General features: G+C 28.3%; 1 protein-coding gene across 1 annotated transcript; it reads left to right on the top strand.

Moving 5' to 3' along the window:
* Window positions 1-2,518: 2,518 nt before the first annotated feature.
* LOC112685159 (gamma-tubulin complex component 3 homolog) lies at window positions 2,519-20,751 on the top strand. Its single transcript, XM_025556947.1, has 13 exons — window positions 2,519-2,765; window positions 6,326-6,507; window positions 6,592-6,684; window positions 6,750-7,178; window positions 7,554-7,751; window positions 7,820-7,947; window positions 8,067-8,221; window positions 8,286-8,481; window positions 8,563-8,755; window positions 8,836-8,968; window positions 10,744-10,955; window positions 12,933-13,136; window positions 20,365-20,751. The coding sequence occupies exons 1-13, from the start codon at window positions 2,519-2,521 to the stop codon at window positions 20,488-20,490; spliced, it is 2,496 nt and encodes an 831-aa protein (XP_025412732.1). The 3' UTR covers window positions 20,491-20,751.
* The last annotated feature ends 714 nt before the right edge of the window (window positions 20,752-21,465 follow it).

The following is a 21,465-nucleotide window of genomic DNA, read 5'->3' as shown; positions in this document are numbered from 1 at the left end:
CAGATCGTCCATATAACCTATTACAAGAATCCTTTAGTGTTAACCAGTGGCGCACACAGGATTTTTTTTTTGGGGGGGGTCAAGGTAAATATATAACACATTTTACAATTGACAAAATTATGCAAATCCTTAATATATTTTGACTTAAATAATAGCATTGATAATAGAATAGACTATTCTATAATCAATGATACTAGGTATTCAATACTAGCTCTTCAAACTTGTAAAATTTGTAAATTTTAACCTAGGCATCGGAGAAAATGTTGGGGGGGGATTACAACTCCTTATCCCCCCCTGCGTGAGTCACTGATGTTAACCATCTAGACGGTAAATGTTTTATAAACTTTTTCTCAAGAACATTTAATTTAACTTGAATATTTACATAATCTTCCACTCTACTTAGAAATCCATCAAAGAAGTGAAAAATGATTATACAGAGATTAGATGACTCTTCTCCAAACTTTTCTAATCCCTTTAGGAACGCATTACTGTATGTATATTACAACTACCTATACCCAACAAATTATACTTGGTAGCACTTAAAAATTCTTTATTTATTATTCGTTTTACTGTTTTGTTAATATTAGGGCCATCACTGCTAATCATTAACATATTTATCAAAGATATATTAGCATTAATTAATGCTTTAAAAATATATTCAGACAATATCTCTCCTGTTGCACATCCTAAAAAAAGTGTTTCTAAATGTTTAACTGTAATTTCTTTTTCTTTTTCAGACCAACATACAAATTTGAAGTTCTTTTTCGTTTTCAGCATTTATAGTTTTATCAAAAAGAATAGAATAGACTTATGAGCATCTTTTCATGATGTCCTTGAAGTATGGTCTTAGGGTATAAGGTTAACTTCGGTAGTCAAGTAACTTAATTTAGTGCGTGACAAAGAGAATAACTTTGGAAAATTTTATGGAAATATAGCCTGAAATATTTTTGAAACTCCATCTGCTGAATACGCAGAGTAATTTTATTGTTCAAAATAATTTAAATTTTGCTGTTGAATCAAACACCCTGTACATTGATATATTATTTTCTATGATATTTGTAGTTAATCCAGTATTGGTTTCGACACTAGATATAAATCGCAGTTGAAATAATAATAATAATAACAATAACCATAATCATCATCTTTCTTTTTGCACCACTCAGATATTTTACATCCCAATGAATCAACTTTTTGAAGCCACGAATGTTGAAATTTACACTTACTCATTGTTAAGTATAATATAATAAATACATATAAAAAGTGATATTTGATAACAATATACCGCTGTTGTCAAGATAACAATGTACTTTGTGGTTACTTGTTAAATGTCTTATCATTAATTTATCTTCCATTATCTACAACTATTGTTGATTGGCAACACGATTTAAGACATTATATCGTGATTGACAATAATACATTTATAAAATACCTTAGTTTGAAATAAGCGATATAAAAAATAAAAATTATCAAACATAATATATCTATAAAACACGGATTTTAAGGAAACTATCTATCAAATTTTATAAAAGTGACTTTTAGTTGAAAAATTGACAAAGTGTTAGTGTATTAATGAGTGCATAGGCATTACTAAGGGGTATTGAGGGGTATCTTTGCTTCCCCAGAAATTTTTGTGGGGTAGTGAAGGTATCTTTTTGCTACCCCAAAAAAAGTTATAGATTTTAATTTTATATTAATTTATATTAATTTAAGTGATTATAAATAAAATAATTTTCAGAATTCACCTATGCCTACAATGTCCCACATTGAAAATAAGTTCAATAATAATGATATTATAATGGTTTATAATTTTAAAATAGAATTGATTGCGGAAATCGAATATAACTTATGGCGGAAAACGGTCACGATAATAACTGTTGAGTGTCATTTATTATAGGTGTGGTCAATGGACCTCTTCCTATTCAAGTTTTCATGTCACTGCTATCCTCTTTATTATAAAAATTAATTATTGTGAACATCTCACAGATTGTAATTTTCTTTATTCAATAGAAAAAAAAAGTATCATTTTAAACTCATAAAATAACGTCACATTATGCTTTTAAGCTATAAATAACTTTATATGGTAATACTTCATTATTAACGTTCGTGACCTTTTTCACTACCACTACTTTTTTTTTTGGGGTTTTCCGTTAATTCTAAAACTGTATCTTCTGTTATTGCCTTATGTTATTGCTTTGAAAGAACACACGGATGAACAGCGCATTCGGTGGTCAATCAATGATTGGATTTGCGTAGGCAATCATGCATTTGCTTACTCTAGATAGCGAATGCGATACAAATAATAATAATGCAGTGAGATTTTTACAAACCCGTGTCATTTTTCATAATCCGATATTATATAAAAATAAACTTGAAAGCTTTGCAACTCGCTGACAAATAAAATCGTTGGTGTTGTTCAAAACGAGAGTGTCGACAATACGCGCCATTGCGTGCGGATAATTTTTTGGCTGGTTCTCATCTCGACTACAAAACAATAGTGATGTTTATTTGTTGTTGGAGTATGGCGTACACTTCAATTATGTTTTGTGAGGATGAACTAAACATGAACGACAACACAACAGTGGACTGGAAAATGTACATGCGTGAAGTATGTGAATACACAAACAATAGTGCTAAAATATGTGGTATTAATACGGCTGGTGAGATCGATGAAAGCTGTTTCAGTAAACGTAAATATAACATAGGAAGGTTGTTATCAAATCAATGGGATTTAGGTGGCATTTGTAGGGAAACCAAAGAAACTCTAAGTTCCTGTTTCCGACAGATCAGCACGTATATTGTTACCGATTATTATTGAATAAGTTGCTGCAGATACGACAATAATTACTGATAAGTGGCGTTCCTACCAAAGGCTTGATATAACTGTTCAACACATGACCGTGAATCGTTTCATTAATTTTATAAAATCTAATACTTAAGTTCACACTAATACTGTTGAGAGTTCTTGGAGCAAAATAATATCTTGAAATAAAAACAGTGAGGTAGGTACCTACTGACCAATTGCTGAACAGCTACTTGGTCGAGTACATGTAGCGTAAGCGTTACGGTCCTAATTTATTTGATACAATACTACAACATATTGCACACTTCATACCTCCAGAATCAAAATAATATAAAAATGTATAATAATCTAAAAAAAAAAAAAAAACGGAAAAACAAAATAAAAATAGTAGTAGGTAGTGAATTAACGGAAGAGGTCTACGTTTATAATAGTATCCATTGACTAGTTAATAACAATGACTAGGCCATCAAATTACTATTTTCATATTACCTACCTATTACCAAGACCCAACTAATAAAATGACACCCACCCCAAAGTTTTTGGTGGAACCACAAAAATGCATGATCAAGCCATCTCTGATCTACACGGTCAAAAATTATCATTTACAACTATTACTTTATCAGTTAAGGATTTTTTAACAACTACTAGCAGTTATAGTTATTCATGTCTCATTTGTCGTGTATATAATTACTTGGTAATAACTCGTATACAGAAACGGAATTAGGAATTTTTGCGCCCGAGGAAAGTGTTGAAATTACGCTGTTTCACAGACCAAGAATTAAATACCCTTCCCTACAAAGTTTTTTAATAATTAGTATACTATAATACTTATTGAGTTTTAAACACATTATCATTAAAAAGTGGATAATATCAATTAATAGTCAATGATAAATTATATACTACAAAAATTACACAATCTAAAAATTTTCCTCTTCCTAGCTCCGCTACTGCTCATAATTTAAAATATTTGAAATAATTTTATATTATTTTATTAGTATTTACTTTATTTTAATTATTAAGTTCTTAAATATGTAATACATACACATCCCATAATTTTAAAATTAACACTAAATTATTTAAAAATTAGTTAAAACACTTAAATAAAGAACATATTTTAAACGTTTTAAACAATGTTTATGATGTTTCAATTAAATTGTTTAAAACAGTTTTAAACATTTTAATTGAAAAAATTTATTTTTAACATAACAACTCTATGCATAATATATCTTTATATATAAATACTTTTTATAAAAAAAAAATTTTTTATTTTTAAGTTTCATTTTTTAGTTAAATAGTCATATAGGTACAAATTACTATTGTTAACGTTGTTTATTAATCAACTATAATTGAATATTAATAAAATTACAAGTATATATAAATTATATATGTTATGTAATGAGTGTTAACATTGTTCTGTTTTAAACATTGATACTGTTTATATATACTAATATATGTAAAGCCATACAGTGATAAAAATATTAATTATCGTGTTTGATTAATCGAACATAAACTATAGTTTATAAATTATCATTCATGTTTTATTGATCAATTGTGAATTCATACATATACGATATGACTATTGACATATGTTTCAAACCAGGATCTGACGATTGTATTAGTTAGTAGTTTTTTTTTTTTTATAAACATCATACTATTCAATATTAATGAGACGTTGTTGTTATAAGGCTATAGCAGAAAATTCATTGCTAGATATTAAATTATATTTGAAAATATTTATAAATTCAAAGTAGATTGAGAAACTATTATTCAGGGTGTCTATACAATTATTTTATAAATAAATAAACAAATAAAAATGTATCCTGAATTATTATTATATTTATAAAGTACAATCGGTTTCGAATTAAAAATTCGATAGATATATAAAAAGTCAATAAAATCGTAATTAAATAAGAAAAAATAAAATCACGACTTTTTGACAAATTTACTAGTAAATAGTGGCATAGACAGGGGGTTAACGGGTTACACTCCCTCCAAAATGTCTTTTTTTTTGTAAAATATACAATAATTTTAAGGCATAGGTATAATTTGGCATTACCTATTATTCATCCATCGTGATATTATTATTAAGACTAATGACGTGTTGAAATAACTTGCTAAACATTCAAGAAGATTAAATATTAATTTTAAATATAAGTTACTTTTATGTTCATGTATATGTATATATAAATATGTATATTTTTTTGTAGACTGTGTTAATTGAGTTTCAATAAATTAAATAATAACACATTTCATATTTTAATTTATGTTTAATCGATTTATTAAAATTAAAAAGTTGGTACTTATGTAGGAGTGAATTGAAAATGTAACTCCTCCAAATATTTATTTTGTTATGCTACTGCTAGTAAATATAACAAAAACTATAAACGATGAATAACAATATGGATATTAAATAATTTCGTATATAATATGGACTAAATACATAATGTGACTAAACTCAAAATAATTTAATAGTAGTAATTTAAGCAAAACAATATGTAAATGACACTGTGACTGATAATAACACATTAGATTGATCGTTATTAATTTTTTACTACTTTTCACAATTTATGATCAGTTAAATTATAACCACTTAATACTTAAATAATAAATATAAATATACTTACTATCACCTAGACTGTTGAGTACCTACCTTGACTAATTACTATTATTAGACTGTTATTGTTAATTATCATAAATATTGATAAATACTGAAATTAATGTGATTAATCTTTTTAACCAAATTTTTAAGAAAGTGGCAGGGAATATATTTGAATGTATGATTTCAATTATCAATGACTGATTTCAATATATGATTAACCAGGAAAAATAAAAAGAAAAAAACACCAAATTATTAAGAATTAATCTATATAATTTAATGTCATATTATTTGTAATAAAAAAAATATTATTTTTTATACACGTGTCTTAGAAAAATTAATAAATATTATTTAAATATATTACTTGTTTATTATACTGATATTTGGTAGTATGTAATAATATTTTTTCTTCCAATTATACAAAAATTAAATTTATAAATTAATTCCTAATTAAACATTAGATATTAATGTATTATTATTAATGTACTGAAGTGACGTTACAAATAATTTTAAATCACGGCCATAGATAATATTATCTATAGCCGTGTTTTAAATATAGTTTTATCTTGTAACGACATGGATCATTTTTAATCGATTACATGGATTACAAACACATTATATTATTCCGTTGAACTAAAACTTTTAGTAAAATATGTCTATGTAATTTATTTAACTATATAATGAAATCTTTGATATCTGTGGAACTGAAAAAAATGAGTCATCAATTTGCTTAAAAATTTATCGCATAGTTATTCCAGTAATAATTTTACAATAACGCATCATTTTGTAAAATTATTCTTCGAAATGATTAACTTAGACAGTAAGTATGACTATTAATTAATATTTACCGTGAATAGCAATCAATTATATATTTACAATCAATCACAAACTCGCACATATCCATCTGTATGGCGTATTTATTATTTCAGAACGTAACGGAAACGCTTTCACGGATGATTTGTATAATGCGATATATGCAGGAATATTAAAAGACCGTTCGGAGGTTTCGCGCGACTTAACAAAGCATCACGACAATTTGATTACGGGACGATTGGAATCACCGCAGAAAGAACAGTTCACGGCTCTGTTTGTCGATTTAAAAATTAAAAATGTCGTATTTTTCATTTATTCCCGTGCACATATGTATTGCGGTGTAACGTGTAATAACAACGGTTCTTGTATTGTTCGTTTTTAGGAACCTCTGGACACGAATTCCATACTCCGCGTCTGCCATACGTTGCTGGAACAAAACAAATCGAGTAGCATGTCGATTCTACATCCCGATCGAGTAATATCCACATTTCATGCACATCAATTACGATATTCATTTAGTTAATTAACTATATTCCATAGATTACTACTGATTCGAACGGACTCAGTAATGAACAACGACTACGCCCGGATGACTTCAGATATGATCAGAATAATATCGGACCGTTGTCACCATCGTCGAATACGATTTGCGGAGCATATAACGATCAGATTATTACTGTTTTACCATGGACGGTCAACAAGACGGAAGGTATACGTAGTCGTATGCTTTTCAACCTTATACAATGCAGTCAAGGCGTGAAATTGATCGAAACAGACGCAAACGCGTATGAAACGATTCCGGGTTTAGAGTTCATGGTGGGTCCTGTCACCGAGCTCGGAAATTTACTCAGCATCATCAAAGACTACATGAATGATGTCGACAGTAAGTGTTATGGATGCATAGTCGAAGCCTTAAAGAGTGCTTTGGAAAAGGAAATCCATTCATATTACGCTTACATAAATTCATGGGTAAGTAATATAGCTACGTATATAGATAGGGGCTTGTTTGGGTGATTCGTCACATTTATTGGCGGTACTTACTGGAGAAATTTGCAAAATCAAAATTTTCGGATTACTAGTTTTAATTAAAAATAACTTAGTAACAATTATTTCTAGTATAGTTGTCTATGATTTCTTTCTCAGTTATTATTAACTTGGAACCTACGTAAAATTTTAAATAGGACCGATGTATTAAACTTGAAAAATTATCCAGGATTTTCCATTACTTTTGATTTTAAGTGTTTTCAATTTTTTAAATTTAAAAATAATTAACAGTTGTATTATATTATACTAGTATGAACGGTTTTTGTTGTCAATACATAAGCTAAGGTTTTATATTTTCAGCTACGTCACAACTTTGAGGTACTGGAACACTCCAAAGATGGCTTATACACATTCGTTCCTTTTGACCACAAAGTTTTATTGAGGTTTAGGTATTTAGCGGAGACCGTGAAAAATTGTAAAAACAAGCATGGTTGTAATTTAATTTCTGTGATCGTTTTTTCGAAAATTTGCGAGATGCAAAATACGATTTTAAATGAGGTAAAAACCGGCATCTATTATTTTAGCAAATATTTCGACGAAAAATAATAAAACAATTTAATTTTTAGATAACGAAACCAATGCAAGCGATGATTATTCGCTGGATGACCGACGGTGAATTAGAAGATGAGCATGGTGAATTTTTTATAGTGAAAACTTTATCTGAAAATTATTGGTATGATAGCCACGAATTAAGGTAACAATACATAATATGTAAATATGCCAAGCAAATTACTAAAATATTTCTCTCTGTGTAATATAACTTTTATAGTTCTAATAGTTCTAATATTATATTCAATATTGATTTTGACATAGTTCTGCGAACAAGTTGGAATTTCTGAACAAACAACAATTGAATGATATTTATGAAACGGGCAAAAACATGAATTTCTTATTAAACGTTCTTGGTTTGAACGTGGACACGAAGATTGAGAAACTTAGAGAAAATATCATTAAATTAGTCAATGAAGGTGATCCTAATCGATTAGATTGGCAAGAAATAGAATGTAAAACGAATTTCTTTTGTGTTTTTAGATGGACTTCTAATCGAGTTGGCCGACAAATACAGCAGAGCGTCAACAATGATATCAGACGCGGTTGATCAATCGTCTGCGCTGATAGTGCGATTGTTAATAGACAAATACGATATGTTCCTGCACTTCGAAGGGCTTCGAAATTACATGTTGTTCGGTCGTGGTGACTTTTACACTTACATCATATTCAAATTGGAGTAGGATTTTGGTTCAAAAAACCCCCCCAGGAAACCGAGCAGATTATTAAGTGTAGACACATGTCATGTTTTATTTTTTAGACCGTATTTTGGGAACAAAAGGATGCACAATTATCAATTGAAAGAAATCGTGGAATCCGCGCGCAATTTAACCTCCGCTAGAAACGATAATGATAAATCGTTTGATCGTTTTAAATACAAGGTGGATTGGACGGGTGAGGTAAACTGGGATAGTTTCAAATTCGAGTACGTGATAGACAAACCATTGAGTCAGGTAAAGCTCATTTTAATTACAGTAATTACTACGTCAAATACAATATTGTTTCTAAACCAATCACGGTAACTTGTATATAGGTGTTCGGTCCTTGCTGTAATCACTACGCCAACTTATTTAAATTTTTATGGCATCTGAGAAAAGCTGATTGGACTGCAATCAAAATGTGGCATAGACTGACCTATTTCATAAAAATATCTTGTAATATACTTGGTAAACTAAGTATATGTTATTTAATATTATAAAAATGTGGTACAATTAATAATTATCAATGCATGAAATGGCTTTCAATACTCATAACTATAATATATTATTTTGTAACTAAAACTAAAAATTATATTTTATTCTATGCAATATTTATACAAATTTTAATTACTATCCGCAATTATAATTAAAATAAAAATAACTAAAAATATAAGATCTATATCATAATAATAAAAAATAATTTTTAATAATGCATTTTACATATTTAGCGTACTACATCAATGCAAACCATTCTTTAGATTTAATAATATAAATAATAAATTATAAAAATATTCCGTGCAGCTCATCGTTTAAGAATCCCACATACGACATAATATGTAATATTTATTTACAATAAATAATTAAAAATAATGTAATACATATGTAATAATAATTTATTACATATGTACACACATAATTTACGTATATTATTCAATATGAATGGTTTTTAATTTTACCGTTTTTATTCATAACTATTAAAGTATATTATAAAAAATAAAAATGCAGTATTATCAACTATGTTTGAATGATTATCGAATTTTTTGATCTATTATATAGAGTCTAATTTTCTGACAATTATTTGATAACTGATAAAACATAAACTAACAAATGTACAGTATAACAGTAAAACATTAAAAACTATACTGCCCTATTACCTATGTACATAATCATATAAATATTAATAAATAATTAAATAAATTGTCTCAATAATAAAATTTTACTATACTAACTGCAATGCAAATAATAACGTATTATTTTAACTTATTATTATATTAAAATTTTTCATGAGTATTGAATATGGGGCGGAACTCTTTTCGCCCAAAAATGACCTTCCTCTTTTTGCCCACGTCCTTTTTTAGACCAAAAATGAAAAAACAGTTTCCTCTTTTCGCCCAAAAATAATTGTATTCTTTTCGCCCATGGTTTCACGTTTTACATTTTGGAAACCACTTTCTCAAAATTAATAATTTTTAAAAAATCATATTTGATATTCGATAAAATCACGTTTTTGATTGTTATTAATATAGTCAGTCGAGAAAATTGTATAAAGGTGCCGACTCTTCTATCGAAATATATAGTTTAAAACACTTTAATAAACGTTATAATTACTTAAAAGTCATAATTAATATGAACATTTGTATTATTTTACAACAACAAAACAAACTATTTATTTAAGTAGTAACCTGATCAAATTACTTATTAGTTATTTTACATCGATAACACTATTTTAAATACTTATTTTTAACACTTATTAAATTATTATTAATTATTATTAATAATTATATATTTTTCTATTTTTTTATTTGATTATTATATGATTTTTTTAAAAATTAATAATTTTGAGACAGTGGTTTCCAAAATGTAAAACGTGAAACCATGGACGAAAAGAGGAAACTGTTTTTTCATTTTTGGTCGAAAAGAGAACGTGGGCAAAAATAGGAAGGTCATTTTTGGGCGAGAGGAGTACCGCACTGAATATGGTTCTTGTACATTTTACAAATTGTAAAACTTTGAATGCATTTATTTATCTTTTCATATTAGTATGCTTCAAGTATGTGTATGTATATGAAGTTGTGCATATAATATTACATCATAAATACGAAATGATAACCGGTATAGGCTAAATTATCTGATTCTTCACGACATGTATATTGTTATGATATTGAACATTTTAAACTGACGTCATAGCACATTTTGCCAATTTTAATTTTAAACACTAAATACACACGTACTTTGACAAGTAGATTTGAGACCGGTCTTGAGAAACACAAGAGCATTATTGTCAAACATGCTAGGCTGCATAAACGACATTCAAAATTGCATATTCGAAACGATCAACGATGAATGGAAACAGTTCAGAAATGAAACGTCTAGTGTCACTGACATTAAAACGGTTACGGATGCTCATATGTCGTTCTTAGAATCAATTACTAAATATACTGACGAATCAACTGTAGTAAGTTACACAAATATAATATACTGTTATGAAAACTTTTTAATCACAACAATAAAATGGCATTATTTTTTATTTGCAAACTTAAAACATATTCATTGAATAATATTATCAAAATTAACCAAGACCACTACTTTATTTTGTGTTCGATGACGTAAACGACACTTTAAGTTAATTAAAGTGATGATTTAAAATAAAAATCTATATTTACATGTGCGTCTATCGAAATACCCAACTTTTTCTAAAATAATATGACAACTTTATCGTGTATTATTATATTTTTAATTATTTCACCTATTTTCGTTAATTTTTTTTTTTTTTTTACTTCAGTATTTTGTATAGTTATTTTAGTTTTGTATTTATAAAAAAAAATACTTGCTGTGTTTACTATAAATAATATTGTCTGATATTTGTAGTTTATAATATGCAAAAATGTCAAAAAAGGTAAAATATTGCTGTTTCGATAAATTCGACGATAAGTAATATTTTCCATTACAACTTCAAAAGAAAAACAATTTGTATTGCTTTTATTTGCGTTATAAATTGAATTAAACTATACAGTGTAAACATTTCAAAAACCATGAAACCCCAATCAATTATATTATTCCAGTAATTTTCAGACACATTTGCCGAATTGTAATTGTATAATAAACTAGAAAATCTATAAACTTAAATTTCTTTAAAATGTATGGAATTCCTAAGTATCGTTTGGTAGAAATGTATCTAACGGTGTTAAAGAACACATTAAAAATAATCCAATACATCTATATTCTTAACTTCGATTTATAACGGTAAACCCATGATATATACATAAGCACCTTAATTTACATATAATGTTATCTTAAATTTGTATATGCCCTTCTTTACATTATGATTTTTTTTCTATTTAACATGATTTTATACATATAATCTAATGAATAACTCTATACCTATACGAGTACACTGTACTGATTACTAAACTTTGTCAAATTAGCAACTCATACGGTGAGCAGTCCACTTTATATTATTTATTAAAGTTGTTACTACTTTAAGCAATGCAAAGCATTTGTAATTTTAAATTAAATTTTTCTCATTAATAAATGCGAAATCCAATACATGTTAGTGTATCTACCTATCTATAGATTGAAATAATGTATATACTACATTGATTCAATTTTTTATGCCAGTTTTAATTTTTACATTTCTGTCTACAAAATTGATAAAGCTGTCCGACCTTTCTATTCTTATCAACATTTCTATATAAACATTTCGGTCAACTTATCTTTTATCCCAAAGTAAAGGAATAATCATTTAACTTTTGTATATTTATAAAAAAGTTTTTATTTATCTGTTGAGAAAACTAATTTTATGATTTAAACTAATAAATACAAAAACACGGTTTAAAAACAATTACCCACTTTCAAGGATTTTTGTTTGAGGGGGGGGGAGGGCTCTTAAATTTTTCATATTTTCTTTACTTTTATATTTTACAGTAATATTTATAACTAAATATGACGTATTAGTTTAAAATTTAAGTTTCCCTTCCCGGAAAGAACTGATATATTTCGGATTCTGTAATTTGTATTTCTCGATCTATGTGAAGATTTGCTAGTCCACATAATTTCATATTAGTCGATATACGCCTGGGCGCAACTAGGATCTTGAGGCCCCAATGATAAAATAAGTTTGGAGCCCTATAACTATTTAAGCGTTGGCAAATTATTTTTTTTTTTTCAATAAAGACTACCTACTTATAATTTAATACGCTAATCAATTATTCTGCGTTAAAAGTACCTTACAAGCTAACGTCTACAATGAGGCCCTTTTTGAGCTTTGGGGCCCTGATGTTAGACAATGTCATCCACCCCGGTTGTTGCGTTACTGGATGTACGATTATGTTAAATCAACAACCTTCGTCTTAAATTGATAAATACCATAACATTTATTTATGACTGTCGAATGCTTGTGGCATAAAAGTATAATATTCATTATGGTTTTCAGTCTCTATGTAATTTCGTCATATGGTTGGAAAAAATCGTCGAAATATTCGCCGACGTCTTCGAGTGTTTCGTGAATGATATGCAAGGACTGTCGTCGTCCAATTCAGAACTGAAGACCCACACCAGCACCTTATCGTATAGTGAACAAGACCAACTGATAAACAAGTTTATGGCTGATCTCGGAGCGATAAAAAAATCATACGAGGTGATAAAATGGGTATTATTATTATCACATCAGATATTAAATTGGTTCCCAAACCTATACATATGTACAGTGCGCGACAAAAAGATGAAAGCACCCGAATATATTTAGTTATAATATACTATATACCACAAAAGTGTGTACAAATTATGTTATTATTATGGTAATTATAATTAAGTGATTTAATCAGTAGTTCCTCATATATTATTTTAATTTTATTATACATTTTAAAGTTCTGTGTAATTATAATAATATTAATAAAAAAATGTTAATAGAAATTTTCGTGACAAAATTATAAAGGCAAATATTTATATTAACAAACTAATCGATATAACAACATTTATTATATTTATTAATATTTATATCTATTTTAATATATTAATATTTAGTGAAACCTCCATTAGCACGAATAGTGTCAAAAATTCTATTTGGAATTGTATCATACAACTTTTTTATAACATCATGGGAAATTAGTGTCCAAGCTTCTAAAATTGATTTTTTCAACTCACAGACTGAAGTATATTGTTTGGCATCTTTATAAACTTCTTTGGTAAGTAATCCCCAAACATTTTCAATGATATTTAGACCCGGAAATCGTACAGGCCAATCTAATATTGGTATAGAATTTGTTTCAAAGCATAATTTTATGATTCGAGCCAAATGGATTGGCGCAATATCCTGTTGAAATATAAAATTTCTTCCTGCTATTTTCCTAAAACATGACTTTTGGGTATTAAGGAGATCTTTATACTTCATAGCATTTATTCTACCATCTAAAAAAACAACTCTACTTCGTCCTTTATAACCAATTGCATACCAAATCATTACAGATCCTCCTTCCATTTGACGTCTTAACATTATACGTTCATCTTTTCTTAAATCGTGATAGTAATACGAAAATCCATCAGGTTCATCCAAATTAAATTTTTTTTCATCTGAAAAAATTATTTGTCTCCATTTTTTTGACCAATTCATTTTGTTTCTTGAAAAGTTCAATCTTACATTTTTATTAAGTTTGTTTAATGGTGGTTTTCGTAATAATTTTTTTCGAATGAGTGTAAGCGTGCGTTTTATTAGTCTTTGTACGTTACGAATACCAGTTTTCACACCACATTGATCAAGAATACAACGTGCAGATAAAGCAGAATTTGATGCAACTCTTAAAATTGCTCTTTTTTCACGATCAGTTAATACTTTCGGTCGACCTGTAGACTTCTTGAAATTGTAATTTTGACCAATTTTTATAAAATTATCTATAACCGTGGAACTCCTATTTAGTCTACGCGATATTTCACGATTTGAAAGACCACATTCCTTAAATGCTGTAATTTTTCCTCGTTTTTCATTTGATAATGGTTTTGCTCTTCCCATAGTAAATTATTTAATAATTAATTACAATATTATACAAATTATGCTAATACAGTATATAATGTTAGATTGTATTAAGTATAGCAGAAGTATAAAATAAGGATAATTTGATCATATAATTGCTAAATACGTAACGAAACTGACTGCCTTTATAATTTTGTCGCGACAAAATCTAATAAATTCATCAATAAATCTTTTTTTATTAGCTTGTAATTAAAAAAATAAGATTAAATTACTATCATTTTGGTTTTTCCCGAAATTTATCAGTACATAGAATATATTAATTATCTTTGTATAATAATAACTAGTTTCACGTCATGTATACAATTCTATTTGGTTAAATATTGTGCCTTTATCTTTTTGTCGTGCACTGTATGTGCATGATGCGTATCATTAATCACTAAATTGAGTTTAAGTGATTTAAACTATTCTATAGCAACTAGTAGAGGGACGCAATAGAGTTTTTAGCATCCCTTAGTTCAAGTGTAGCATTTCTGTTTTTTTTCAGATCTATATAATCTATAGTAATTACAGTTAAACATAATTTTATTTTCAGAAAGTTCAGCACCCCCAATATTTGAGCTCTAGTTACGCCCAGGGCCGCATTTAGGGGGGGCACTCTCTACAACTACCCCGGACGACAGTTTTTTGGGGCACCAAAATGTTGTGGTCGGGATTTTGCTCACTTGTGAATTATTGAACTTTTAAAATTATTTTGAAATTATTATTTTTTTTTTGTTTTTAATAACAGTATCATAAATTAATGTTAATGTATTATCCTATTTGGAATCAAACAACTATGAACTAATATATTTATAGCAATATAGCTATCAGTGATCCAGATTATTATTAATATACTTAATATTAGTTCCCAATTTTCTTGGATAATGTCAATAAACATAAGTTTTTTATAATAATACGGCGTATAAGTTCATCGCGTTCGGCGTACGGTGGCGTGCCTACTACACAAAAATAGCATTGATTTTAGAATATCTAAAAAGTTCACGAGGATCTATCTTCTATATTTTCCGTGGGTAGGCCCCTTAGAAGGACACCATTTTTTTTTTTTTGCACCTGGGCGCAAAATGTCTAAATGTGTCACTGGTTGCGCCCATGTGTATAGCGAGCCAAGTTCCAAACCAACTAATACTGAATCCGCTAAATTAAAAATATTTATCTAACAACATAAATCCAAAAAAATTAATTATAAAAGTTCTTCATTGATCTTTTTAATTTTGAAAAATTTATAATAGTAGGGCAACCGTTAAATATATTGCAACTACATGTCTGCGGATACATCTAATTAGCTAATCATGTGGACTAATCTCTAGGTTTTTGTAATATTTTAGAATCAATTTACCAAAAATTATTTTTTTTTTATCCCATTACTCATTTTAACAACACTATTTTGAAACCTGGTAGTTGGTTTATCGAAAAAAGAAACACAGTGTTGTATATGTATATTTTTTTTCACTTCAGTTTGCTAACCCCGTATTGTTTTCGTTCAGTACGCTTGATAAAGAACTACAACCAGTGCTCGAAGCGAGGGGGATACGGAGGGATGGAATCCCTCTACTTTTTTGTATTTACAGTTTTCATCCCTCTACTTGTTTTGTCTAGAATAATGCATTCCTCCTAAGACTTGTATTTTAAAATGATATACTTATTATCATTTTTATATTTATACATGAAAAAATTTTTTTTTTTCGGTGAAAATAATTGTTTTTAACATTCAAGTCCAGGCGCCCGGCTCATCATGTTGTTTGGTATAATCCGTTTCGCAACCCGTATTATACCCGTATTCAGAGCCACGGACTAAGATAATATACCTTATGTGAACTATAAAAAAAAAAAATATATATCATAGGTACCTACACAAGGTGTGAAGAATGTTATGATGATATCAGGACATTTGAATTGTAAGGCATCCCTCTACTTATCTTGAGCAATTTCGACCACTGACTACAACATATCAATGTACAACACAAACCATATACTTTACTATGCAATCTGTTCGAAATAATTCAAAACAATTGTAGTAAATCATTTGACACCTCCCCCAGTTTAATAGGTACTCATATTTTTTATAAATAATATATGCGTGGTACGGTTATAAGAATCGCGACGAATGTTCAACAATTTACGCTGTTGCATTATTATTTGTTGTCAAATATTTACGTTTCGTTGACTTCTATTTATTATTCCGAATTGAATCACTCACGGGGGCCGTTAGTACAAATCATCATATGGATAATCCAAAAGCGATTGTGCTATTGATTACTACAGGTACGTGTTTAAAATGTACTCAGCTATTTTCAAACAACTATTACGTACGATTCACACCAATTATAATAGTTCAATATTCATAATCCGTTTAAAATACATGCGACAGATGGTTTTACAAATGTCGAATTGATAGTTTTAATATGTCTACTCGTATTTACATGTTCAGACTGTGGCAACAGTGCACGACTATGTAAACTAAATCACCTATATAATTTTTTTGTATTATAAAATGTATACTTCATCGTAACGGCTACAAAAAAAATTTTCGTGAATAAGAATCTGGAAAAAAAATTGTTAAATTTATGGGAAAATTATGTTTTTTGACTTTAGGTAAAAAAATTAATTTAAATACAGGTTTTACGAGACTACGATTTGTTAGCATTAAAAATTATTTAACAGATATAATAATTAGAATCCTGAATTTTAATATTTTAAAAATATTATTTTTAAAACGTTAACAAACTAGTTTATCCTACGGAAATATACTCATGATAATTTTTCTTGGATAAAAAAATATCTGAATGACATCTTTAAGCTTACAGTTTTGAAACAATCGAAACCTATGGACCATACTAAAGTACCTATAAATTATATTTAATTCAATTATATTGGTATATTGGTAATGGTTAATAACCCCAGATGGTTAAAATAATTAAAGAAATAATTGTCACCATTTATTTTGGGGTAGAATAGTTTCCAATTATGTCGAATTTGTTGGCAGGTATGATGCAAACGGCACTCAATATTTTTGGTGAGAATAGTAGGCGTCATAAAATAATGAAATATAATTAATTGTTAGATAGTTGTAAAGCTAAGCGAAACTTTAAATAATTACAATGAAATACTGACCATTAGAAATTGATTTACGCGCTAATACATTGGACTTTACAATACCTATATACGTATACAATAAACCCCAAATTGATTAAATTAGCGGAAAAAATAGAGCATCATAATTAATGCGGAATATCTGTATTGTTAAAACTGGGACAGATTGGTAAAAGTTATTTTTAAATCTCGTGCTTAAGCATACACACACACACACACACACACACTTATAATATTTTTAACAGGGCTTTGATTTTATAGTACTAAAACATATTTTAGAATAGGTGTTATTTTATGATTGGAAAAATCATAAAATAGGAAAGCGCTATAAATATAAAAGTATAAAAAAAGAAAAAAATAAGCTCTTTAAAAAATGTTTTCATTTTTTTTCTGTTAACAATTTAAAAAATTTTAATTTATTAAATAATAATATTTATGTATTAAAACATTTAAGAAAAATAAATAAATAAATCAAATTTAATGTATGTGTAAGCGAAAAATAGGACAAATTAACTAGAAGTATAGTCCTATATCACTAAAAAATTGTATTCTTGATATATTTATTAATTAGTTTCATTTATATACAAAGGCAAAGATGGACGGTCCATGGTTTAGCGTACTATTAATACTACTATATACTACTATAAAAGCGTACTTTTTTTTATCTGGACTGTGTTACATTTTCAAATCACTTCATAACATTTTAACGTTTATCACTATTTCATTTTATCACGTTAATTGTAAAATGTAGATATTTTATTTCTCTAGCATTGAACTCCAGCTAAATCGTTTAAGTTTAATGTCTAATAATAATATATATATATCAATATCGGCATAACATAGCTGTAGGTGTTATTACTATAGTATTGGTTCAGTCGTAAAATTAAATTATTTAAATAAATGCTAATGATCAATTTTAATAACTTTTTTTTAATTTTTTGATTTCTTTTCTATAGCCCACCAGATTTTACAGTACTAAAAATTGACGCTCTAGTTACTTTGAGTTAGCCATCCCTGCGTAAATGTATTTGTGGCATGATTAGGAATTTGCTTCAGAGAGGAAGTACATTTTTTAATAAAATCTGTAAGGTCAATATCACTTCCAAAAAACCTTAAACTCTTTAAAGAACATAATTATTTATAATATATTTGGATTACTGCAAAAGTGTAGTTATAACTATTATAAATTGTATAGATATTCGTATAATTTAGTAGTAGGTAATCCAATCATAATATAACTAGAAACTACACTATAATATTTATTATATAATAACCATAATATATAACTATATACTACTAGGTTTTTTCTTAAATATAAATATCATAAATATAAAATATTACCAAAAAACTTAGAAGTTAGATTTAGTTTTATTAAACCCCAATAATTTGTATGTGTAATTATGAAGAAACAATCTAATTTCCTATGCTTTTTGAAAATATATTCGTGATGAACTTTTTTGAAAAATTTTAAGGGGATGTTTTTAAATGCTCTGAAAGGTATAACTGTTAAGGAACTGAATCCTCTTCTTCCCCGCTTTAAGTCCGGGTCATTGTGTGTAGCGTGTATCAAAGACTGGCCATTCTTAGGCACGTTTTATTTTCGTTCATGTATAAAATCGCCGTACCATGAATGTATAAGTCATCCCTACAAATAATATACTGTATAGTACAAAGTGTGTATGCAAATATATTATATAGCAAAGGTGGCTAACTTATGGCACTCGTATTGACCAGTGGCGTACATAGATTTTTCATTTCGGAAGGAGCCAATCATGTATTTGATTTTTGAGGGGAAGGGATGGAGGAAGCACACTATTACGACAATAATTACTTGAACACTAGATGACTTCTTGACTGCCTTTACACCATCAGAGAAATAAGAAACCTCCCCCCCCATAAATACGTCACTGGTGTTGACCAAATTTCAATATTCGCCAAAAAATTCAAATTATTAAAAATTTTACATAAAAACATCTATGTTATTTATAAAATCTTAATTATGGAAAATTCGAAGAAACAAATTATATACAATTTAAAAATGATAGTATTCCTTATATTTTCAATTTTTTCGTTCTCTTATGCTTGTGAAAGTTTTATCTCCATAACGAATTTAATTAAATCTAAGAAAAGAAATGCTTTGATCGAAGAAATAATTGGTGCTTGCGTTACACTAAAAATGACAAAGTACATTCCTAACATCAAAACTTTATCTACTTTATCTATATAAGAAACAGCATAAAATAATTAAATTTATAACACCAAATTTAAGGATTTTTAATAAAACATCTTTTATTAAAAAATATGTACCTAATTTCAAAAAAATATGTACCTATCTAAAAAAAACTAATGTAATAAATCTGTAATTTAATTTTTATATAATAAAATAATGATTGATTTAATATAATTAATTAATTAATTAATATAAAATATCATTCCCTTTGGGCACGTGAACGATTTTCAAAAATTTGGTTGAAAAAATTTGGCACTTGACCCAAAAATGGTTTGCCACCCCGTTGGTATAGTATTCTGTACTCGTGTTGATGTATAATGTTCTATTCTGCAGTGGCGGGTACTCTCGTATACGGTGGCATAATGTAGATCTTTGTGCGCGTATAAAAAATAAAATCCTCCAGCGCAGTATATTTATGACTACTAAATATGCTTACACCCAAGTTTAGGTAAATAGGTTCTCGTTGCGATAAAATAATTTGACATGATTTTTCTTTATTTCTTCGGTCTATTCTTTTAGGCGGAACTCGGTGCTTTACTGTCGAGACTGGCGAACAGTGGGACCACGATAGGTCTGGGAACACTAGCGATGAGGATCGACTTCAACCGATATTACTCGGTAACCGTAACGAACCGTATTATTTAGTTGAGTACACTGCAATTAATCTCTTGGCTACATGTGTCGTATATACGTGCAACGTACTGCAGGGCTCCACGATTCCAACGACTCCTGCAGCTTCGACGCGCTGTTTACGCCGCCATCCTCTTCACTTGTGGACCCTACCTATACTGTTAAAACGAACGTATACGACATTTTCAGAGCACAGAATTATTTGCAAGCGATTTAAGAATAAGAAGAAAAAAAACAGTTTTTTATTTTATACACAGTACCCATACGTTTTACATTATTATTATTAATTATGTTGTGGGACGACCGCCTTTGAGTTATAAACATATTGTTACATATATACGTATTCAAACACCTCGTACATTTTACAGACTTTTGTTTCCAAAAATATATTGAAATACCTATACTTATTTTTCATGTTTTATTTTTGGATTTGCACCATAAAAATCTTTATCGATAGTATAACTGTTGTTAACCGTAAAAAAATTACCGTCATGCTGGTTTCGTTTCCCGCCAATGCGATAGAATCTATTACAGTGAAGTAGCTGTGAAGGATGAGGATAAGTGGATCCAGTAACACAACTAACGGGTAAGTTGGCTAAGTGAATCGTTGGTCCCCTTATAATGCAAGTGGCTACTCGATGGACAATAAAAATTGTTTTTTCTCCTACATTTTATTATAAACATCCATGCATAGCTTAAAATGTGAAATAATTATACTATGAAATTCTCTGCTACGCGGTGGGTAAGAAATTGACTATGTTCAACAATATCACAAGACCATTTTTCAAATTTAACATTATTACGCATAGAGATTTAATCAATGTCATAGACGGTGATACTGTTTTAATATTTTCTAACAATAAGAATAGAAGAATATAATACATTTTCTTAATCTGTAAATTATAATCCATGTTATATTTTATGTACAAGTACATCATTCATTATTAGTTTTGTTCGAACGAGTTATTATATTTGTATCTGGCCACGACA

This window comes from Sipha flava, unplaced genomic scaffold (genome assembly GCF_003268045.1).
Source record: "Sipha flava isolate LNK unplaced genomic scaffold, YSA_version1 268_pilon_pilon, whole genome shotgun sequence".
In the NCBI taxonomy this organism is placed as follows: domain Eukaryota; kingdom Metazoa; phylum Arthropoda; class Insecta; order Hemiptera; family Aphididae; genus Sipha; species Sipha flava.
This window is presented reverse-complemented; position numbering and strand designations above follow the sequence as displayed.